General features: G+C 39.0%; 1 protein-coding gene across 2 annotated transcripts in view; it reads right to left on the bottom strand.

The window, feature by feature from the left end:
- Tmprss11f (transmembrane serine protease 11F) overlaps positions 1-25820 on the bottom strand; it is a 105286-nt gene that overhangs the window by 19356 nt on the left and 60110 nt on the right. For both annotated transcript variants that reach the window (XM_087584042.1, NM_001446996.1), the window contains 2 exon segments: positions 15772-15926; positions 3257-3375 (listed from right to left, as the gene is read on the bottom strand). In XM_087584042.1, coding sequence (XP_087440168.1) covers positions 3257-3375; positions 15772-15926 — 274 coding nt within the window.

Raw genomic sequence — 25820 nt, 5'->3', positions numbered from 1 at the left:
TGAGTATGAAAAAGTTATTATCTTGTTTTTTCTTTTCTTTTTGTGAGAATAATTAATTACATTTCTCATTTCCCTTTTCTCCCTCTATATCCTCTCGTATGTCGCTCCCTACTCTCAAATTCATGACCTCTGTTTTTTTACTAATTGTTATTGTATGTATATGTATAGTGTATATTCATAAATATGACATGTCCAGTTTACATATTGCTACCTGTATGTGTGTTTTCAGGGTTGATCATTTACCACTGGACAACCAACTAATTTGCTCTTCCCTTAGCAGCACCTTCTAAGGGAAGGACCTTCTAATCTGTCTAAACTCCACCACAGAGTATTATCCAAGTGGTCAAACAGAGTATTCCATGGCAAACCTGATCACTGTGTGGCCCTGAGAGTTTAGGTAGTATTTAGGACAGAGGAAGATGCTAATAACAGTGACTGACTTTAATATTTCTACTGAGGACTATAAGACATTGATATAAATATTCATAAATGATTATATATTTAGTAATAATGCTTTATTTGACACATATCTTGGCCACTACTTAAACATAAAATACTGTCTATGAACATTATCTAACAAAATCCTAGCGCATAGGATTCTATAACTATTCATTAAACATATATATATACATATAATTTTTTATAAGTTTATTGAATGGGCAGGAAGATGGATGTATGAGTCATAAGCTACACTTTTGCATTATCATCTCAAGTATCTTGGAGTGGAAAGGATCTAAAGCAATTAAAAAGATGCAGCCCACAGAAAAGTAAAAAAGAAATCATTAAAACTTAAAGACTATGCAATATTTTCCACATTTCTGAGAAGCCCCGTTGTTTCTGGTGATAATTAAAACTAAAAAGGTATTGTCATCTTAAAAACTACTACAGTCAACTAGGAAACCCTCATTTGTTGTGTTCAAGTCTTTACTGTACAGATGCTTTAATTCTATTTGTTGTCCTTTGAGAAAGCAGATGTAGAATCAGGAATTAATTAGAAAGAAAAAAGAAGATATAATATTCAAAGACAAAGAATTAGTATTAAGGAAGGACTGACTGACTTCTAAGTACTAAGAATTTTGAAAAGGTAAATGTAACGAATGGGTTTGGGTTCCAGGTGAAAGACTTCTCTATTAAGACCACTCTAAAAATCACATGAGATGTTAGAGTAAGGATAAACCCTAACACTGACAAAAAAGAATCAAGAATTGTCTTGGAATCAGACAGTGAAGAAAAATAACTAGCTAGAACAATGGTTCTCTAGGTGTGGATCATGACCCATTTGGCAAGCCTTTATCTCCAAAGATATTTACATTGCAATTCATAACCATAGCAAAATTACAGTTATGAGGTAACAACAAAAAAATCATTTCATGGTTGGGGGTCACTACAAACTGTATTAAAGGATAGTAATGTTAGGAAGGTTGAGATCCACTGTGCTAGAGAGATGGCTTAGTAGTTCAGTACTGGCTGGTATTCCAGAGTATCTGAGTTCCACCCTGCACTCACACTGGGCAGTTATCAGCCACTTGTCACTCTAATTCTAGGAGATCTAATATCCATGTTTTGCCTCCTCTGACACCTGAACTCATGTGCACATATTAACATAGACATATGCACTCATACATGATTTAAAAATAAAGTACCTAGGATTAAAAAATTTAAACTATTTATTCTTTTTAACCCCCTGGAATCCATTTAGCACTGCCCTTATTGGCTATGAGGTCTTGGGGGGACCTTGGGGGTTAGAAGTGAAGAACGGACATGATCAAGATACACTGCATACATGTATAAGATTATTTTTAAAATGAATCAACTAAAAATTTGTAATATCTTTAAAGAAACAATTTCAAGTTTTACTGAAATATATCAAAGTCAAAAATGGATTAGTTATTTCTGCACATTTGCATCAAGTTAGATCAAATCCCAACACAAAAATATGTGTGTGTTTGACACATAAAAGCAAAATTCGAGATTAGTCAAGATAAACCTGAAGATTATAATCTTAGATGTATTGGAAGGACTAGGTGTATGTTATGAAAAATATATCTGAATCTAGAAATCTGTGAATATGATATAACTAGGCTATAGATCTTAAAATGAGAAAAGAAATGGAGATAGACTGCCTTGAAAGATATTGAGTCTCATATAAAAGAGTCTCCTCAGAATGAAAAGTTATAGAGACACAGGAAAACCATGTAAAGATGGAGATTAGAGATTTGACTAACTGTAGCAGCAGGTTAAGGGATGTGTGGAGTAGCCAGAAGCTAAAGTCAAGTGGAGGCATCTCTTGCTATAGGCTCCTGGACATGACTGTTCGCCTTTTCTTGCCCTCTTCTCTTCTCTTCTCTTCTCTTCTCTTCTCTTCTCTTCTCTTCTCTTCTCTTCTCTTCTCTTCTCTTCTCTTCTCTTCTCTTCTCTTCTCTTCTCTTCTCTTCTCTTTCTTCTTTCTTTCTTTCTTTCTTTCTTTCTTTCTTTCTTCCCCTTCTTCCTTCCTTCCTTTCTTCCTTTCTTCCTTCCTGCCTTCCTTTCTTTCTTTGGCTTTTAAAACTATTAAAGAAAAATTCTATTGGTCGAAACACCCTAGTTTTGTGGCAATTTTTGTGTGAGTTCTAAAAATGCTACCGACAGAGGGAAAAGTAGTTGGGCAGCAGAAGAGGCTACACACCTCAGTTAATAAGTTCAAACATGAATTGTGGTGGAGCTGGGACAGAGGAACGTGGGAAGGACCACTGCCCATGGAACTGCTAAGAACACTGCCTTTTATATTAGGGAGGAAATGAATTTAATTCCTAAATTCAAACAGACATTTGAGTCAGTTCCACATACCATAAAGTTTAAATGCAAAAGGCAAAAACAGGGTTTTAAAGATCAGTTATATAGAACTAAAAGTGATTTCTCATGCAAGCACAAAAGGTACTGATGAGAAACAATGATATCAATAACATTTTAAAGTTTAGATCACCTGTCCATATGAATATAGTATAACAATTATTAAAAGTAGGGAACAAATGGGAAAAGATAATTTTTGATGCATATTATTGAGATAGTTTTATATATAAACATGCAGAATCACTAATGAACATTAATGGAAAAGAAATAGAGTAGATAAGTACTATGAAAGTTAATAAACAGAAAAATAAGAATTACACCTTTAATGAGATAAAAACTACCAGCACAGCAAATTTGATTAGTCAAATTGCTACATTTTTAGATGATTGTGAGACAGTTGTAAATCAGCATTTCCTATTGGGCTCACCATTCTCTCAATCTGATGACTTCTTTCTATAAACTCTCTTGATGATCTGATTCCGTAATTTTCTTTGTATTTGATGTTTGTGACTTGAAAAGAGGCAAGGTAATAGAACGACTTGTCATCTGAAAGGCAAGAATGGAAGATCCTGTGTTAGTAGGTTCTTTGCTTCAATCCCTGCTAAGTCTGCTTCTACCTAGAACAAAAGTTACTGTACAGAAAGCCATTTTATAATTCCATTATTGCAGTCAACCAAAGAGAAAATTCAGTTCTCAAAGAGCACTGAGTGACCCTCCTCTTACAGATGCATATGCATATCAAAACTTTTCTACAATCAGACTTGTAACACACAATGAAAAGTCAATATTAAATGAAATCACAAAAGTCATATGTTTTATTCCATCTGATACTGTTAACATAAGTTTACCATAATTGGGTTTTGATGACATAATAGCCCAAGCTTTTAAAAATGTGTCTTCATAAAGACCACTACCACCAGTGATCGAGTTTATGCATGTACATGTTATTGAGAACAAAATCTACAACCTTATGAGAATTGCTTCCTCTTCTCCCATTTTCTTTTAAATATATTTTCTATGTATAAATCAGCTTTGTCTAGATCTGTCTTTAAGACAAATTTACCAATATCACTTGTGCACCTGAAGCTTTTCTGTTTTCCCATTACAAAAAAAGTAATCTAACCCTTTTTACGTTGACACATCCTCTCTTTCATGGAACCTGATGTCTTGGTTGCTCTCTCTCTCTCTCTCCCTCTCTCTGTCTCTCTCTCTGTCTCTGTCTCTCTGTCTCTCTCTCTCTCTCTCTGTCTCCTCCCTCTTTCTTTCCTTCTTTCTTAATTCTTCTCTCATACATTACATTCTGACTGAACTTTCTGTTCCCTCTTACTGTCTCATCACCCCCCCTTCATTTCTCCTCTTCCCCTAAGAAAAGGACAGGCTTCCCAGAGATAGAATATCAACCAAACATAGAATATCAAGATGCAATAAGACTAGTACCTTCCCTTGTATTAGGATGGACATATGGAAAAGGCAACTCAGAAAGAGGAAAAGGGTCCTAAAAGCAGGTAAAAAAGGTCAAAGATAGCCTTTATCTTCTTTTCTGCATACTTAAGAATTTGTGTTGAAATGTTAACAAAGCAAAATTGTTTGTTTTTCTGTATTTCATACCAATCACCCTCAAGATTTTGCTTCTACCATTACTTACTCTGAAAGTTTCTTCATAAATTTTCTGCTGCTTTCATCCTATCCTTGACATTCCTCTTTCTAAGATGATATTTGGAGCGTCCACAGTGAGCTAGCAACCTGTATTCTACTTTGAAGAGCCCCTGCTAGTGTGTCCTAAAAATTTATGAGTTTTCTATTTACTTGTTTGTTTGTTTGCTTTTTGGACACAGTATCTCTACTTAGGCCCAGCTATCTTAACTCACTATGAAGATGAGGCTGCCCCCAAACTCAAGGAAATCTACCTGTGTCTACGTTTGCCTCCCAAATTCTGAGATTAAAGTTGTGCACCTCCATTCCTCATTAGCATTATGTTTCTTAAAAGTGTAGTTTAGGGGTTGGGGATTTAGCTCAGTGGTAGAGCGCTTGCCTAGGAAGCGCAAGGCCCTGGGTTTGGTCCCCAGCTCCGAAAAAAAAGAAAGAAAAAAAAAGTGTAGTTTAGTTAACCAAAATTAAACGTTGAAAAATGCACCAACAATGACTTTTTACTTAAGTAATCTATGGACCATTCTAATTGCATTTCTGGTCTTACTTTTAAGATCATGGCTTAATCCTTACTCATGGATGAGTGGATGAATGAATCAGTAGTTATCAAGTATTGAGCAGACAAGTTCTAATCAGTCACCTGTACATGCAGTGTCTTAATGGATCCAAGTTATATCTTGATGTCTGTCTTCACAAGATTTTGTAATAGTTCTTTCACAAGAAGTTCTATTATTTACTTAATGACAGCTACTTTTATTCAGTGATGTCTATATTTATATTATTAAATGTATCTATCTACATTTCAATACATTTTAATATATTATAATCTCCAAAAATAAAAAGAGTGACTTTAAAATCAAAAATAATATAAAATCTTTAGTTATAAATTATTATTATTTTATAATCTTGCTAATGCAAAGATTCCACATCATATGGAGTCTGGAGTCAGCAAAACAAAGAGCCAAACAAGCTCTCTCTGACTCTAAAACCCTTACATGCTTTAACGCTGTGTACTGTGTACTGTGTACTGTAATTAAACCACGTACAAAGCAAAATCATGTTTATTTTTGTGAAATTATGATTATATTGTTTCTTTCTTCCCTTTTCTTCCTTCAAGCCTCCCACATATACAGCCTTGCTCTCTCTATACACACACACACACACACACACACACACGCACACACACACACACAGAGCAGACAGTTTCCAAACTCAATGTTTAAACTTTCAATTCATTGTATAAGTCATATGCTATGCTAGTGGCTAAATAGTCCATGAACTTTTTCACTGATAGAAAGTCTTCCCAGTGTGCAACTGGTAATGGACTTTCATTTACAAAGTATTAAAAAAAATCAGAAGAAAGGGGAAGGCAGAAAGACAAATAATTCAATAAGAAAATGAGAAAACTCAAGTGAGGACGCTTCAGTCCCACTTGGGAGGGAGAAGAAATCAATCACAGAAGGCAGACAAGGAGGGACTAGGGTGGGAGAGGGGAGGGAGGAGTGGAACATAATGAGGTGCCTGTGGCAGAGGAAACAGGAGAGAAGGCCCGAGGACCAGCAGAATGAATGGAAATATGGAACCTTGCAGGTTGGGAGGTGGGGGTAGTCCCTAGAAAGTACCAGAGACCTGGGAAGTGAAAGACTTTCAGGACTCAAAGGGAAGGGACCTTAGATGAAATGCCCAAATGTAGGGAGAGGGAACTTAAAAAGTTTACCTCCAGTAGAAAGTCAGGGCACCAAGGGGAGGGATGGGGTTGCCATCCCACAGTCAAAAACTCTGACCCAGAATTGTTCCTGCCTAAAAGAACTGCAGGAACAAAAATGGAGAAGAGACTGAGGGAAAGGAGTTCCAGTGACCGGCCCAACTGGGGATCCATCTCAAGGGGAGGCTCCAAGGTCTGACACTATTACTGATGCTATGGTGTGCTTACAGACAGGAGCTCAGCTAGCATGGCTGCCCTCCAAGAGGCCCAACAAGCAGCTGACTAAGACAGACACAGCTACTTACAGATACCCAATGGACTGAAGTCAGGGACCCCCTCCCTGTTGAATTAAGGAAAGGCTGAAAGAAGCTGAGGAGGAGGGAGACCCCATAGGAAGACCAGCAATCTCAACTAACCCAGACCTCTGAGATATCTTAGACAGCGAGCCACCAACCAGGCAGCATATAAGAGCTGGTCTGACGCCTCCCCCCCCCCCAGCCCATACACAACAGAGGACTGCCTGGTGTGCCCTCAGTGGGAGAAGATGTGCCTAATCCTTGAGAGACTTGAGGCCCAATGGAGTATGGAGGCCTGGTAGGGGTGGGGTAGGGTGGGGAGTAGGTGGGGACATCCTCTTGGAGACAGGGGGAGGAGGAATGTGATGAGTGACAACTGTGGGAGGGTGGACCAGGAGGTGTATATGACTGGACTATAAAAAAATAAAAGTGACAGATTAAAAAAAGAAAGGAAGGAAGGAAGAAAGGGAAGAATGAAAGAAAGAAAGGAAGGAAGGATGAATAAATAAATAAATAAAATGAGATAAGAACTTTAAATAGACATTTACTAATAGAAAGCACAAATGACCTATCGATCCATGAACAGGTCTTCAACAGTTCTCACCATCATTACTGATCATGCAAATGCTATTGAAATTAAAATGGCAACATTGATGCTACCTGAACCAAATTACCTATTATAAAAAGGCATGGAAATGTACTGTTGTGACAGTGATAATTGGCATGCAGAAGAAATAAAGATAAAAAGCTCATTTTAAAAAAAGAAGAAGATTCTCCATAGGCCAGGGTTTATACAGATAGAGCATTTTCCATCTCCACGTTTATTAGGAAAGCCTTTGTACAGTTCCCATGTATACTAAAATATATGTATAAAATACACGAAGACTGATAGTCTTTTAACATCTACAGATTTCACTAATCCCCATGTCCACAAACACATGACAGATTAGTAAATTAGTGTAAATACAAGGCAATACAAGTTTGTTTTTATATACTCTTGTGTCAATTGGTGGGTTTTATCCTTCTGGGAAAAACTGTGCCTTGTCATTTCCTAGAGTGACCTCATCCCTTAGCTCCTGTCACCTGACACATTCTCCCATTTCTTTTCAGTGCCTTTTCTCCTTCAACCTTGTGCCCCTGTCTCATAGAGGGATCCTTGCAATTGTGCTTAGGGAATGTGCAGAAAATCCATACTAGATCACCATCGCAACAATATTAATGATGACTGGCATGTGTCTTCTGCTATGTAACATTCATGAATTCTGAAGATTTTTGATATGGACCTCTTATGGATGAGTACCTTTCCCAGACATTATGATTGTTAATCTAAAATACTTCTAGACTTTTTTTTATTATTTCTTCCTTGTTTTATCCTTAAACACCTGCAGCATTGGGGGATGTGTAGGCTCTTTTGTATTTACTGGCTGTCTTTAAGTCTCACTGTATAGCATATGCTAACTGGGAATTTGGTGTGCGTTGGCATTGTTGTTCTTGTGAGTCTTCTGAATCATCCTTCCAGATTCTGAAACTACAGGCATAGGACACTTATTATACAAACATAAACACACTTTATTAACTTTTAGCCCACAATGTCAACAAGAAAGAAAATTATGGAAGGTGAGTTGATTTGGGTTTGTCAAAGAGGTAAATAGTATTAATGAGCCAATAAAAATAGCTGGGGATTTTGGATATTTTTTATTTTTTATTTATAGATTGTTCAGTTGTAGTATTATTGGTGGGAGTCCTTAAACCCTTTAAGCAAAATTACAGTTATTTATGATTACAAATATGCAAAGACAAAGGGCTGTGTGTATTTGATTTATCTGTGACAGTAACCATTTTTGCATACAGACAGAGATTCTGAGGTTTATGTTCTTGCCAGTCATGAAATAATTTGACTTTCCTTCAAATAAAATGCTGACTTTGACTTTTTAAAGGTTTTTTTGGGGGTAATTTTTATCCTTCCCTTCCTTCTCACCCCTTCACTTCCCCCTTTTCTTTTCCATTCTTCTAACCCATCATTCTCCCCCACCCAACCCCCACAGATCCGTCTGTCTCTGTCTCTTTCTCTATTTTTTTTTTTTGTGGTATTGGGGATTTAAATCTGCATCTTAAGACCTGCTCAGCAATTGATCTTCTACTGAACAACAAACGCCCATGGCACTCTTTATTTTTCTCACTTTTTATTGGATATATTTCTTTATTTACAGTCACCAAAACTAGATAAGATTGATGAAGCTAAGAAGTGCATGCTGAAAGGGACCGGATATAGATCTCTCCTGAGAGACACAACCAGAGCATGTCAAATACAGAGGCGAATGCTAGCAGCAAACTGAGAACCGGACCCACTTTGGGGGAACTAGAGAAAGAATTGAAAGAGCTGAAGGGCTTTGCAACCCCATAAGAACAACAATGCCAACAAACTAGAGCTTCCAGGGACAAAACCACTACCCAAAGACTGTACATGGACTGACCCATGGCATTCTTCATTGCTTAAGCTTTGAGGCGGCTGTCTGCTTGTCCAGGCTGACCTTGATCTCACTCAGTAACCCAGAAGGTCTCTGAACTTGTCACTTTCTTGCTTTGGTCTTCTGAATAGCTGGGATACTAAGAAGTTTCATAAGTCAGCTATCAGAAGGCGCTTAGGTATAGTTCATTAATATAGTGATTCTGAGAAGGGCAAGCAAGCTCATAACTTGATATTATTTGTTCTTTTTTTATTATTAACTTGAGTTTTTCTTATTTACATTTCGAGTGTTATTCCCTTTCCCGGTTTCCAGGCAAACATCCCCCTAATCCCTCCCCCTCCCTTCTTGATGGGTGTTCCCCTCCCCATCCGCCCCCCATTGCCACCCTCCCCCCAAAAATCACATTCACTGGGGGTTCAGTCTTAGCAGGACCAACGGCTTCCCCTTCCACTGGTGATCTTACTAGAATATTCATTGCTACCTATGAGGTCAGAGTCCAAGGTCAGTCAGTATAGTCTTTAGGTAGTGGATTAGTCCCTGGAAGCTCTGGTTGCTTGGCATTGTTGTTCATAAGGGGTCTTGAGCTCCTTCAAGCTCTTCCAGTTCTTTCTCTGACTCCTTCAACGGGGGTCCCGTTCTCAGTTCAGTGGTTTGCTGCTGGCATTCGCCTCTGTATTTGCTGTATTCTGGCTGTGTCTCTCAGAAGCGATCTACATCCGGCTCCTCTCAGCCTGGACTTCTTTACTTCATCCATCTTGTCTAATTGGATGGCTGTATATGTATGGGCCACATGTGGGGCAGGCTCTGAATGGGTGTTCCTTCTGTGTCTGTTTTAATCTTTGCCTCTCTATTCCCTGCCAAGGGTATTCTTGTTCCCCTTTTAAAGAAAGAGTGAAGCATTCACATTTTGATCATCTGTCTTGAGTTTCATTTGTTCTAAGCATCTAGGGTAATTCAAGCATTTGGGCTAATAGCCACTTATCAATGAGTGAGTTTCTCTGTGATTGGGTTACCTCACTCATGATGTTATTTTCCAGTTCCAGCCATTTGCCTACGAATTTCATAAACTCGTTGTTTTTGATAGCTGAGTAATATTCCATTGTGTAGATGTACCACATTTTCTGTATCCATTCCTATGTTGAAGGGCATTTGGGTTCTTTCCAGCTTCTGGCTATTATAAATAAGGCTGCTATGAACATAGTGGAGCACGTGTCTTTTTTATATGTTGGGGTCATCTTTTGGGTATATGCCCAAGAGAGATATAGTTGGATCCTCAGGCAGTTCAATGTCCAATGTTCTGAGGAACCTCCAGACTGATTTCCAGAATGGTCATGCCAGTCTGCAATCCTACCAACAATGGAGGAGTGTTCCTCTTTCTCCGCATCCTCGCCAGCATCTGCTGTCACCTGAGTTTTTGATCTTAGCCATTCTCACTGGTGTGAGGGGAAATCTCAGGGCTGTTTTGATTTGCATTTCCCTTATGACTAAAGATGTTGAACATTTCTTTAGGTGTTTCTCAGCCATTCGGCATTCCTCAGCTGTGAATTCTTTGTTTAGCTCTGAACCCCATTTTTTAATAGGGTTATTTGTCTCCCTGCGGTCTAACTTCTTGAGTTCTTTGTATATTTTGGATATAAGGCCTCTATCTGTTGTAGGATTGGTAAAGATCTTTTCCCAATATGTTGGTTGCCGTTTTGTCCTAACCACAATTTCCTTTGCCTTACAGAAGCTTTGCAGTTTTATGAGATCCCATTTGTCGATTCTTGATCTTAGAGCATAAGCCATTGGTGTTTTGTTCAGGAAATTTTTTCCAGTGCCCATGTGTTCCAGATGCTTCCCTAGTTTTTCTTCTATTAGTTTGAGTGTATCTGGTTTGATGTGGAGGTCCTTGATCCACTTGGACTTAAGCTTTGTACAGGGTGATAAGCATGGATCGATCTGCATTCTTCTACATGTTGACCTCCAGTTGAACCAGCACCATTTGCTGAAAATGCTATCTTTTTTCCATTGGATGGTTTTGGCTCCTTTGTCAAAAATCAAGTGCCCATAGGTGTGTGGGTTCATTTCTGGGTCTTCAATTCTATTCCATTGGTCTATCTGTCTGTCTCTGTACCAATACCATGCAGTTTTTATCACTATTTCTCTGTAATACTGCTTGAGTTCAGGGATAGTGATTCCCCCTGAAGTCCTTTTATTGTTGAGGATAGTTTTAGCTATCCTGGGTTTTTTGTTATTCCAGATGAATTTGCAAATTGTTCTGTCTAACTCTTAGACAAATTGGATTGGTATTTTGATGGGGATTGCATTGAATCTGTAGATCGCTTTTGGTAAAATGGCCATTTTTACTATATTAATCCTGCCAATCCATGAGCATGGGAGATCTTTCCATCTTCTGAGGTCTTCTTCAATTTCTTTCTTCAGAGTCTTGAAGTTCTTATCATACAGATCTTTTACTTGCTTGGTTAAAGTCACACCGAGGTACTTCATATTGTTTGGGTCTATTATGAAGGGTGTCATTTCCCTAATTTCTTTCTCGGCTTGTTTCTCTTTTGTGTAGAGGAAGGCTATTGATTTATTTGAGTTAATTTTATACCCAGCCACTTTGCTGAAGTTGTTTATCAGCTTTAGTAGTTCTCTGGTGGAACTTTTGGGATCACTTAAATATACTATCATATCATCTGCAAATAGTGATATTTTGACTTCTTCTTTTCCGATCTGTATCCTCTTGACCTCCTTTTGTTGTCTGATTGCTCTGGCTAGAACTTCAAGAACTATATTGAATAAGTAGGGAGAGAGTGGGCAGCCTTCTCTAGTCCCTGATTATAGTAGGATTGCTTCAAGTTTCTCTCCATTTAGTTTAATGTTAGCAACTGGTTTGCTGTATATGGCTTTTACTATTTTTAGGTATGGGCCCTGAATTCCTATTCTTTCCAGGACTTTTATCATGAAGGGGTGTTGAATTTTGTCAAATGCTTTCTCAGCATCTAATGAAATGATCATGTGGTTTTGTTCTTTCAGTTTGTTTATATAATGGATCACGTTGATGGTTTTCCATATATTAAACCATCCCTGCATGCCTGGGATGAAGCCTACTTGATCATGGTGGATGATTGTTTTGATGTGCTCTTGAATTCGGTTTGCCAGAATTTTATTGAGTATTTTTGCGTCGATATTCATAAGGGAAATTGGTCTGAAGTTCTCTTTCTTTGTTGGGTCTTTGTGTGGTTTAGGTATAAGAGTAATTGTGGCTTCATAGAAGGAATTCGGTAGGGCTCCATCTGTTTCAATTTTGTGGAATAGTTTGGATATTATTGGTATGAGGTCTTCTATGAAGGTTTGATAGAATTCTGCACTAAACCCGTCCGGACCTGGACTCTTTTGGTTGGGAGACTTTTAATGACTGCTTCTACTTCCTTAGGAGTTATGGGGTTGTTTAACTGGTTTATCTGTTCCTGATTTAACTTTGGTACCTGGTATCTGTCTAGGAAATTGTCCATTTCCTGCAGATTTTCGAGTTTTGTTGAATATAGGCTTTTATAGTAAGATCTGATGATTTTTTGAATTTCCTCTGAATCTGTAGTTATGTCTCCCTTTTCATTTCTGATTTTGTTAATTTGGAAACACTCTCTGTGTCCTCTCATTAGTCTAGCTAAGGGTTTATCTATCTTGTTGATTTTCTCAAAGAACCAACTTTTGGTTCTGTTGATTCTTTCTATGGTCCTTTTTGTTTCTACTTGGTTGATTTCAGCTCTGAGTTTGATTATTTCCTGTCTTCTACTCCTCCTGGGTGTATTTGCTTCTTTTTGTTCTAGAGCTTTTAGGTGTGCTGTCAAGCTGGTGACATATGCTCTCTCCTGTTTCTTTCTGCAGGCACTAAGAGCTATGAGTTTTCCTCTTAGCACAGCTTTCATTGCGTCTCATAAGTTTGGGTATGTTGTACCTTCATTTTCGTTAAATTCTAAAAAGTCTTTAATTTCTTTCTTTATTTCTTCCCTGACCAGGTTATCATTGAGTAGAGCATTGTTCAATTTCCACGTATATATGGGAGTTCTTCCCTTATTGTTATTGAAGACCAGCTTTAGGCTGTGGTGGTCTGACAGCACACATGGGATTATTTCTATCTTTCTGTACCTGTTGAGGCCCTTTTTGACCAATTATATGGTCAGTTTTGGAGAAAGTACCATGAGGAGCTGAGAAGAATGTATATCCTTTTGGTTTAGCATAGAATGTTCTATAAATATCTATTAAGTCCATTTGGTTCATGACTTCTCTTAGTCTGTCTACATCTCTGTTTAATTTCTGTTTCCATGATCTGTCCATTGAGGAGAGTGGGGTGTTGAAATCTCCTACTATTATTGTGTGAGGTGCAATGTGTGTTTTGAGCTTTAGTAAGGTTTCTTTTACGTATGTTGGTGCCCTTGTATTTGGGGCATAGATATTTAAGTTGAGAGTTCATCTTGGTGGATTTTTCCTTTGATGAATATGAAGTGTCCTTCCTTATCTTTTTTGATGACTTTTAGTTTAAAATTGATTTTATTTGATATTAGAATGGCTACTCCAGCTTGCTTCTTCCGACCATTTGCTTGGAAAGTTGTTTTCCAGCCTTTCACTCTGAGGTAGTGTCTGTCTTTGTCTCTGAGGTGTGTTTCCTGTAGGCAGCAGAATACAGGGTCCTCGTTGCATATCCAGTTTGTTAATCTATGTCTTTTTATTGGGGAGTTGAGACCATTGATGTTGAGAGATATTAAGGAATAGTGATTATTGCTTCCTGTTATATTCATATTTGGATGTGAGGTTATGTTTGTGTGCTTTTCTTCTCTGTGTTTTGTTGCCAAGATGATTAGTTTCTTGCTTCTTCTAGGGTATAGCTTGCCTCCTTATGTTGGGCTTTACCATTTATTATCCTTTGTAGTACTGGATTTGTAGAAGGATATTGTGTAAATTTGGTTTTGTCATGGAATATCTTGGTTTCTCCATCTATGTTAATTGAGAGTTTTGCAGGATACAGTAACCTGGGCTGGCAGTTGTGTTCTCTTAGGGTCTGTATGACATCTGTCCAGGATCTTCTGGCTTTCATAGTCTCTGGTGAAAAGTCTGGTGTGATTCTGATAGGTCTGCGTTTATATGTTACTTGTCCTTTTTCCCTTACTGCTTTTAATATTCTTTCTTTATTTTGTGTATTTGGTGTTTTGACTATTATGTGACGGGAGGAGTTTCTTTTCTGGTCCAATCTATTTGGAGTTCTGTAGGCTTCCTGTATGCTTATGGGTATCTCTTTCTTTAGGTTAGGGAAGTTTTCTTCTATGATTTTGTTGAAGATTTTTACTGGTCCTTTGAGCTGGGAGTCTTCACTCTCTTCTATACCTATTATCCTTAGGTTTGATCTTCTCATTGAGTCCTGGATTTCCTGTATGTTTTGGACCAGTAGCTTTTTCCGCTTTACATTATCTTTGACAGTTGAGTTGATGATTTCTATGGAATCTTCTGCTCCTGAGATTCTCTCTTCCATCCCTTGTATTTGTTGGTGAAGCTCATATCTATAGCTCCTTGTCTCTTCTTTTGGTTTTCTATATCCAGGGTTGTTTCCATGTGTTCTTTCTTGATTGTTTCTATTTCCATTTTTAATTCCTTCAATTGCTTGATTGTGTTTTCCTGGAATTCTTTCATGGATTTTTGTGACTCCTCTCTATGGGCTTCTACTTGTTTATTTATGATTTCCTGGAATTCTTTCAGGGTTTTTTGTGACTCCTCTCTATGGGCTTCTACTTGTTTATTTATGTTTTCCTGGAATTCTTTTAGGGATTTTTGCGATTCCTCTCTGTAGGCTTCTACTTGTTCTCTAAGGGAGTTCTTCACGTCTTTCTTGAAGTCCTCCAGCATCATGATCAAATATGATTTTGAAACTAGATCTTGCTTTTCTGGTGTGTTTGGATATTCCATGTTTGCTTTGGTGGGAGAATTGGGCTCCGATGATGCCATGTAGTCTTGGTTTCTGTTGCTTGGGTTCCTGCGCTTGCCTCTCGCCATCAGATTATCTCTAGTGTTACTTTGTTCTGCTATTTCTGACAGTGGCTAGACTGTCCTATAAGCCTGTGTTTCAGGAGTGCTGTAGACCTGTTTTCCTGTTTCCTTTCAGCCAGTTATGGGGACAGAGTGTTCTGCTTTCCAGCGTGTAGTTTTTCCTCTCTACAGGTCTTCAGCTGTTCCTGTGGGCCTGTGTCTTGAGTTCACCAGGCAGGTCACTTGCAGCAGAAAAGTTGGTCTTACCTGTGGTCCCGAGGCTCAAGTTTGCTCATGGGGTGTTGCTTATGAGCTCTCCGTGGCCGCAGCAACCAGGAAGATCTTCGCCACCCTTTCCGGGAGCTTCTGTGCACCAGGGTTCCAGATGGCGTTTGGTGTTTTCCTCTGGCGTCAGAGATGTGTGCAGAGTGAAGTCTCTTCTGGTTTCCCAGGCGTGTCTGACTCTCTGAAGGTTTAGCTCTCCCTCCCACGGGATTTGGGTGCAGACAACTGCTTATCCGGTCGGTCCCTTCAGGTTCCGGCGGTGTCTCAGACGCAGACTATTTGTTCTTATTATGAATATATACATATATATATGTATGTGCATATATATATATATATATTCTTTGTGTTTCATTTAAATGTACCTACCAGTGTGGTGACAATTTAAAATTTAATTATTTAGAAATGTATATTGCGACTTTTTGTTTTTATTACACTATACTTTTGCATCACTAAAATATATTTACCACTTAATATCATCAAAATATCAAATTCCATGCAACAGAGTGCACTTATACAATGGAAATGTGACCTGGATACTAACCTTCAACCACGAAATGAGTGACGATGCCAATTGTGATTCCTATGATTGCGACAATCGCCAATGTGAACAGAGCTAGTCGTATAGGGTCCCAAAACTGTTGCTGTCTTCTTTGATATTCGATTCGTGGATATTCGGTTTCTGAAAATTCAACTGGTCTGTGAAAACGGAACAAAGCACAACAACAATTCAAAGAGTTGCTCGTCTGTGTTTCCGATGTTCGTTAGTCAAATGATTTGTACTGCTCAGTCTCCCTGGGTTACTTGAGTCCCAGTGAGAACACTGTGAAGTGTGCATCTTGCCCGAAGCCCAAACCACAGTCCACATGTAAGTCCTATTGATGTGCTAATTTCTTTGCACTGATTTTTGTGTGGCATGCTAGCAACTTAAAAGTTTGCTAGTGCAATGAATAGCCTAGTAAGAGCACCAGGGAAGGGGAAGCCCTTGGTCCTGCCGAGACTGAACCCCCAGTGAATGTGATTGTTGGGGGGACTGCGGTACTGGGGAGAGGATGGGGAGGGGAACACCCATAGAGAAGGGGAGGGGGAGGGGCTAGGGAGATGTTGGCCCAGAAACCGGGGAAGGGAATCACAATCAAAATGTAAATAAGAAATACCCAAGTTAATAAAGATGGGGGAAAAAAGTTTGCTAGTGAAATATGAAGACTAAGTTTAAAAACTGATACTTTATAATATTTTACGTTATTTAACAAGGGAAATTTTAAGCATGAGTTTGCATAGTTCCATAAGTTGTAACCTGTTAAAAACAAAAGACTGTAAAACAAGACTTAAAAAGCAATCTTAAGAAATTCTTAATGGCTTGTTTTTAAAGTAACCACACAGACTAGAGAGAGAAAGCTCGGTGATTAACAGCATTTGCTGCTCTTCCTGAAGGACTGGATTTGATTTCCAGCACCCACCATGGGGACTCACAACTAACTCCAGTTCCAAGGTACCACATGCCCTTTTCTGGCCTCTACAGGTTCTGCATGCAAGTGGTACACAAATATTCTTATAAGCAAAAACACTCACATGCATAAATAAAATAAATAGAAAACATTTTTAAAAGTTTTTTTTTTTAAGTAACAGCATCATGTTTAAGACATGAGCAGGGGTCTTTGTATTTTGTTGGTATTCCCAGCCAAAGCCCACAGCTTGAGAGTTGTACTTGGTGGCACTCAGTAGTCAGGGCCCCTGTGACTGGTCCCACTGACTTGTCCCAGGTTTCCTGGTGCAGTACTTCTAGGGACAGCACATCATTTGGACCATCTTTTATCCAACATAGAATTGTTGTTCACTTAATTTTTAAGTCCTCAAATAGCATTTAGTGCTATGGTTTTTGTATATTTTTATGAAAACATCATTTTATTTGACAGATATGAATTGCAAATGTTCACTAATATAGAAGCAATTGTTAAGTTATTACGTATGACATTAGAGTGCCTCACAAAACATTGTGTTTAACTTAAGGTTTTAATAAGCATGCTGCCTTGAGGATACTTGTACTTGAGTAGAGGAGAAAGATATGAAAACAAGTTATTGTAGCATAATTTAATAAGTTTGTATGAGAAGCAATTAACCTCTGGAGCAATATGACAAAGGATTTTTTTTCTTTTTTTTTTCTTTTTTCTTTTTTCGGAGCTGGGGACCGAACCCAGGGCCTTGTGCTCGCTAGGCAAGCACTCTACCGCTGAGCTAAATCCCCAACCCCGACAAAGGATTTTTATTATGAAGTCTACATTTATTTTTTGTGAGTGTTCTTTCATTTTTTATTGAGGCAGGCACTCACTACATAGCCTGACTGCCTTGGAGCTTGCTACGTAGACAAGGCTGCCTTCAACCCACAGATCTTCCAACCCACAATTCATCCCTGACAATGCCCTGAGAGTTCTAGGATTAAAGAACTGTGCTGCCGTGCCCAGCTTAGGTTATACTGTTAAAAATTGGAGGAATGAAAGTTTACTAATATGGTGATTTGAATAGGTTTGACCCTGGGAGCGACACTACTAGGAGGTATGGCCTTATTGGAGGAAGTGTGTCACTGTAGGGATGGGCTTGGAGACCTCCACTTAGCTTTCTGGAAGTCAGTCTTTTCTTGTTTGCCTTCAGAAAAAAGATGTAGAACTCCCAGGCCCTTCAGAGCCATGCCTGCCTGCCAGCTTGCTGTCATGTTTTCTGCCACAATGATAATGGACTGAACGTCAGAACCAGTAAGCCAGCCCCAGTTAATGGTTATCTTTTATAAGAGTTGCCTCGGGGGTTGGGGATTTAGCTCAGTGGTAGAGCGCTTGCCTAGGAAGCACAAGGCCCTGGGTTCGGTCCCCAGCTCCGAAAAAAAAAAAAAAAAAAGAAAAAAGAAAAAAAAAAGAGTTGCCTCGGTCCTTGTCTTTACAACAATGGAAACCCTAAGGTAAGGGGGGGGATACACACACACACAAAACACACACACACATTATATATATATATATATATATATATATATATATATATATATATATATATATATGGAAAGACAAAAGAAGAAAGAGGATTTGAAAAGAAGAAACTAAAAGATGAGATATAAGAAAGCACCCTTTACTAATAATTACTGTCAGAATTTAAAATGTAGATAAAATTGGACTTTTGCACTAATTAACATATGAACTATGAAGTGGACGCAGACAGGAAGCCTTTACAAATAATACAGTACAAAAGGAGGACACAGTAGAATAGGTTACTGTAAACTCATAAATATTTATAATCCCAAGGAGAGGTAGGCATTTCCCTGCAGGAACTGGGCAGTCAGAAGTATAATCAGGTCATGAACATAGGATAAATCCCACAGGTATGAGTAGGAATGGGGATTAGGCAAGGCATGGACAGGTATGTCAGGAAGGAGGTCACATGGAAGATCCTAGAGCAGACACCATATGCCTGGATAGAGGTTGCAGCGTGGGATGGAAAGAAAAACACAAATCCAGCTCTAATCCTTGAGCCTCACTCAGGGATAGATTGGGTGTGGCACAAAGAAATGATTGGCAGCTCACTTGGGTGGATGTCCAGGCAAATTCTTGTCCTTCCAGGAAAGAGGAGGACAATTAAAGGAAAGAAAGTGCTTCCAATTAGATATCAATAAAGCTACTACATGGCTGAGGCTGAGGCAGCTGGAAACAACACACACCTTTATTTTTCTTGTGTCACCAATGCCTATTTATATGGTTCCAATAAAAGCAACTCTTATAGTTGAAGCTGCACCACCCAGAGAAAAAGTCTCATGTTCCCATGAGCTCTGCTTTCCTTCTCACCCACACTAAACTTATTCCCAAAGTCCATGACAGTAAATTTTCTTGCTTACTTATTTTGTGTATTATCTAGGGTTGTCATTCATCTGTATTCATAGTCCCACTCTCTCCATGTTGTCTTGATTTCACTCCTACAGCCTGATGCTTTCAAAAGTCATGAATAAGGATCAAGTTTTACCCAATCCCGTGGGATCATTGGTGAACATCACATCATAAGATGCACCATGAAAAGGAATCCTCCTTCTTCTTCTTCTTCTTCTTCTTCTTCTTCTTCTTCTTCTTCTTCTTCTTCTTCTTCTTCTTCTTCTTCTTCTTCTTCTTCTTCTTCTCCTCCTCCTCCTCCTCCTCCTCCTCCTCCTCCTCCTCCTCCTCCTCCTCATTCCTTCTTTTATCACAGCCATATTTAATTTCAAAACGAGCTTCTTCTATCTTCAACTACTTATTTTCACTCTGATAGGACTCAAGTGATAATTTCTGTCCCATGAGGCTTGAAGTTTTACCAAAGTGTTTGTGCTGTAAATTACAAGAACTAAAGTAACAAATGAATAACTTTTTCCAGGAAAGTGTTTGAAGGATAGTTCTTCTGTGAGGCACAGAATGTCATAGAGACAGCCAGCAACACAGAGACACAGCATTCTGAAGCAACCCTTTGGCTTGCCATCTGGCCACACCATCAGCTCAGAGCCAAGATGAATTCACTACTGCAGGGCAGAAAAAAATGAAACATCTTTAGTGGCCCCCTTCTCCTACATCCCTACAGAAATTCTCAGAGTTCTCACAAACCTTTTGGCCAATTTAGGAAGTTGCCCAAGGGCTATACAATATACTCCAGAGAACATATCATGTTCTATGTCCTCCAAAGTACTACACAGAATGGCACCATGATGAGAATGTGGTCACTAATGGAATATAAACTTCCTTAGAGACAAGTAATAGCTGTCCCTCCAACTATGAGTTGCCTTCCTTCACACACAAACGAGGTAGAAAGTTCAACCTCAACTTGACCCAGGAGTAAAGCCTTGGTGCTAATCTCCAGTCATGCACATCTTGAGTCCGAAGAATGAATAGTTAAGCACAATAAGAAGAATGTCCTCAAGATCAAGGAAACTGACATGTCTGTCCTTTACAGGGAAGACTGAGGATGAGCCAGTCCCTAACCCTACTACTGCACCAACAGTGGCCCCATTGTATCCAATGTATGACTCCAAGAACTTGAGCACTTGTGCACTAGTGCACACCTCCAGCAAAGTCACACCATTGCCTCCTCCACAAAACCCCCACTATGTATCTATCTCATCAAGACACTTTTAAGCACACTAAATTTGATTATATCCTTTTTTAAGAAAATCCTATTGTGCTACATTCTAGGACTCACCAGAACCAAGCCAAAGGACCTGGCCCAGAAAATACCCATATCACACTGAGGAAAATGTCCTGACATTGAAAGTCCTCCACAAATTTGAAATACGTGGCTGACTTCACAGATATCAATATACAGACTGAAGAGATGCTTCCAAAGAAGTGCAACAGTAATAGTCTGCGATGTTAAACAAATCTATAAAGTGTTGAAAGGAGATTTCAAAACGATTTGAAAGAAGCACGTCAAGAAACAAGAGCCTACCAATGAAAAATTCAAAACTAACAGTAAAATAATGGTCTGAACGAGTTCAACATATGTATGTATGTTTTGATGCATTATGTATTATACAAATATACAATTTATTCATTATATATAAAAGCATCAAACTGAAAACATACCATGAAAGCAGAAAATTGCACAGATGAAATCAAATACAATTGACAATACCAACGACATAGTAGACAGACTAGATCAACTGAGAGTTTCTGGATTGAATAGGTTTTTTGCAATAAATAATCAGACTAGAGGGCAGAGCAGGGCTTAGTTGTTCTCTGCAACATATAAAATGACGCAGCACTTATCTTGCGGTAATGTTGGCATTTTCACGATGAGATTTAAAAAATTGTGTTAAGCTTATACATTTGAAAGATAAGAAACAAAAACTGCAAAACATGCCCTCAGCTTTGTCAAGCAAACAAGGAGACACTTTAGGTTGTGAGTGACTTTGGTGGCATGAACTGATGAAATGATGGGGAACTTAGGGAATGTCAAGTACACTTTTGGCATAAAAATAAGCTTCTATCAGCTAGAAATGCCTGGTTTTGAAGACAATAAAGCAGAGGAAACTGAAGGGTATGAAAAGAAGGTATATAATACCTTGCTTTAATATTAGAGTATGGGATAGCTTTGCATGTGAAGGTGATTGTTATCCTATTATATTTTAGTTACACTGGAGAAGAAAACATAAGATATTTCAAGAATTTGGTCATATTAATTTCATAATTTTTCAGAAAATTGTTTTTAAATCTTTAGAAGCACATAGATTGAGTATTGGATCTGTGAGGGCTGTGAAATCATCAGGACCACATCAGCACATTCAGAAACAAGTTTTCCAATGCTGAAAAGCCAGAAAGGACAACCTCGCTTCTTCCAGAAGCTCCATTTGCAAATGTATTTAGTAGCTTAAATTACTTTGTATAAATATAAAGAACATTTGGGTAGTTTCCCCCATACTCTTCAAAATCCATCAAGCTCTTCAAAATATTTTATTTTCTGGATTAGTATTTGAGCTAATTAGAATTATCACTTTTTTTAACCCCAAGAAGACTCATATGTTCCCTCAAAAATGATTGAAAATAGAACATGTTTAATGTTCCATACAGTATCTAACAAAAAACTTAGTACCAGGCATAAAAGAACTCCCTTTTGGGCTGTTGGTCAGGGGAGTACAAGAGACTCCCTAAGTGATTGCTGTTACCCTTGTTTGTCTCCTAAAAGTTGAAAGTCAGTCCTTCTACTTGAAGATCTCATGTACCTTGGACCCAAGACCCATAGGAATCTAGCTGGAACTGACCCAAATCTTTTTCCTGGGGCGCCAGCTTCCAGAGTACCAGAAGGAACTACACAAGCTGCCAGGGGAGGAAAGCAGTTGATAATCTTACCCAACTGCAATGCTTATGAACTACAACAACGAACAGAATGGCAAGATATCCCTAAAGATGAAATAGTTGTACTTATATATTGGTAGTAACTAATAGCTGTCTATTGGACTTAAGACTTGCTCAACTGGAGGAAAAAACATGCCTAGTATTATCTAACTCTCTGATTACCCATGGGTACTGAGGTCATGGATCTTAGGGGAACACCTAAGATCTTTGTAGACTAATGTAATGTTGAATTTCGTTCTAAATACTTATCCTTATACCCAAAAGATAAGTGTAGCTCTTACCCTGGATCAAAGAAGCTTCCTTATACAGAAGACAGAGACTACTCTAGAAAGCCTCAGCTGGCCAAGATGCAGACATCAATGGACTTTATATTGCCAAACCCCAGCTGATCCATCTACAGCACAACTCCTACATCTGATGTTCAGGGAACACCACAGAAGAGATGGAGTAAAGATTGTAAGAACAAAGAACCAGGAAGTACACTGCCGTATTATGTCTTCTAGGCATGACAGGGGATCCACACCTATGAAATATCTATTAGTATAACGGCCCAAACAAAATCTAAACAATATCAAGAGCAACTGACATACTAGTGTGGATGAGAAAAATCTCACAGACAGAGAAAGAGGCAGTTAATGATGGTAAGAGAGGGAGAATTATTCTTCCCTGGGGATGAACCATCTAATTATTCAATAACAAGCCCTCAATCTTGAAATTATACGTTCAAGTCATACTAAACGGACTCAGGTTGCTGTGAGTAGAGGGGTGTGTGTGTGTGTGTGTGTGTGTGTGTGTGTGTGTGTGTGTGTGGGAGAGAGAGAGAGAGAGAGAGAGAGAGAGAGAGAGAATAATAATTATGGAATATAAGACAATGATTTGAAGAGGAGTTGGCCAGGAGACATGAAAACCTGAGGGGAGCAGAGGAAGGGTGATGTGAGGGTCAGGATTGGGGGGAGTCAGAGGAAGTGTTGAGTGAATGTGTGGGGAACAAATGAGATCATGAGTGAACACACGCTACTTACTGACCTGAGCACAGCCTTGTTACCTACTTCAATGCCTCAGACTGATGCAAATGGTAACGCCTTCCCTGGGTGAGATGAAGAGGCAGAATCTTACCTCTTATGGTGTCTGAGTGTCTTCAAATGAATGTCGACAGTGTGTGCAAAGGGATCAACTGCATCTTCCTTCTCTGGGAAGGAAGCCTGAGGTTGTGGCTCTGCCTCCTTGCTCAGCTGTGTACAATAAACCTTCCTTCCCAATTCAGATGCCTGAAATAAATGGACACAGCTTCCAAGTTGCTATTGTTGATGGTTTGTATCCATCATGGCTGAGAAAGAGCCCAGCTTTTCTATACTTATGATTGTGTGTCCTGTCCTTTCTTCATTCCCCTGTGGATCCAGTCATATTCTCAAGACCAAGCTATGTAGGATGCAGCAGGAAAAGTAATATAACTGCATTCTAATTTTTAAACAGTAAAAATGCATATTGAGAAGAGAACACGTCAAATGAGTTAAATTGTCTCACTCATCAAGCTCATACACAGCAAACATCTGCTGTGTTCCAGACACTATTTTAGGTACAACAGATGCAACATTAATACATCCAGCAACTCTTCCCTCATGGCTTTTATAGGAAAGAACGACATAGTGGAAAATATCCAAGTTTAAACTGCACTGTAAAATACTAGGGAAGAGAGGAGACTTCTCAGAGTGTAAGAAAGGTGATTGGATTACACTGCACTGGAAATGCATTTTGAATGAACAATGTGAAGAATAGAGCTCTGTAGGTATCTAAAGTTCATTCTTCAACCAACAAAAAAGAACAATGAGTCTAAGAGACTTAAAGTTGGAGCAGTAATGTATTTGCCAAAAACAGGAGTTCGATGAGGACAATGTATAGAGCATATATGGGGAAAAGAAGATTATGAGGTCATAAAAATGTATAAAACAAATTGTCATCTGTAGCTCAGCAAGCCCTAGTAAATATTTCATGTAATTCTCAGTTAAAAAAAAAAGAGGGGAAGCCATTATGAAGTCTTGATCTCTGGGAAGTAATAATCCTATACAAGGATCACCTTCCCAAGAATCCGATGGACCAGGAAGCATAAGATGAGTGCCAAGCAGCATACTGTCAGGAGAACCACAGCAGCAACTCAGATATAATATGGTGTTGCCGTGGACTTGAACATCACCAGTAAGAACAATGTGTGCTTGGATACACTATATCTTTTAAAGGTGTCATGGATGGAATTTCCAGAAAAAGAGAGTTAAAGAAGAGCTAAGATCCTTGATAGGTTATCCAATCCTAAGTGATCAGTCACAAACACATGTGAGACTCAGCAGTGCTAAGTGTATACACACACACACACACACACACACACACACGCACAGACACACGCACAGACACACACACAGACACACACAGACACACAGACACAAAAACACACACACATACATATACCACACCACACACACAAACACACACACAGACACACACAGACACACACAAACACACACACATACACACACATACAGACACACACACAAACACACACAAACACACACATACATATACCACACCACACACACACACATACACACACACATACATACACACACAGACACACACACAAAAACACACACACATAAATACACCACACCACACACACACACACAAAAACACACACACATAAATACACCACACCACACACACATACACAGACACACACACAGACACACACAAACACACACACATACACACACACACTTATATATACACAGACACACAGACACACACACAAAAACACACAGACACACACACACAGACACACACACAGAGACATACACACACACAGATATACACCACACACACAGACACACACACACAGACACACAGACACAGACACACATACATACACACACACACAGACATACACAAAAACACACACACATGCATATACCACACACACACACACAAACACATACACAGACACACACACAAAAACACACACATACATACACCACACACACACACAGACACATGACTTATATAGGAGGAAGTGGGGGACAGGACAGGCAGCAGAGGAGACAGAAGGGAGAGATAAAATGGAAATGATGTAAATACTGTACAAATATATGAATTTTTTTCAAAACTTAAATTATAAAAAGGCCCCAGCACATATGTAGCAAATGTGCAGGTCAATCTCCATGGATACCTTGTCTGGCCTCAATGGGAGAGGATGCACCTAACCTGGCAGAGAGGTGATGCACTACAGTGAAAGGATACCTAGGGGGACCCTACCTTCTCAGAGGAGAAGAGGAAGGGGAATGGGAGGAGGGACTCTGTGAGGGGTGACCAGGAGGGGAGTGTAAACAAACAAACAAACAAACAAACAAACAAATGGCTTTAGCCTAAACAGCATAGTATATGGTAAACAGTAGCCTTAGTCAAATTTGATTCTCAAAATAATGTTTACATAGAATGTCCATCTATACTATAGATGTTTTGAGATGGAGAGGGAAAATAGAATTCTACCAGCATAAAATCTCACCAACAGGTAGGTCTCTGAGACACAGCTGAGACATCACTATTGAATTGCAAATTAACACACAAACTCTTTAGCAAGATCTTGTGGCTCCCGTGGGATGGAAAACTTGGAAGCTGTTCTGTAACCTGGACCTGATTCACCTTTGTCAGCCTTTCCCCAGGATGCACACTGGAAACATCTTTGTTTTTTAGCTGTCGT

The sequence above is a fragment of the Rattus norvegicus genome, chromosome 14, assembly GCF_021556685.1.
Source record: "Rattus norvegicus strain SHRSP/BbbUtx chromosome 14, alternate assembly SHRSP_T2T, whole genome shotgun sequence".
NCBI lineage: Eukaryota > Metazoa > Chordata > Mammalia > Rodentia > Muridae > Rattus > Rattus norvegicus.
This window is presented reverse-complemented; position numbering and strand designations above follow the sequence as displayed.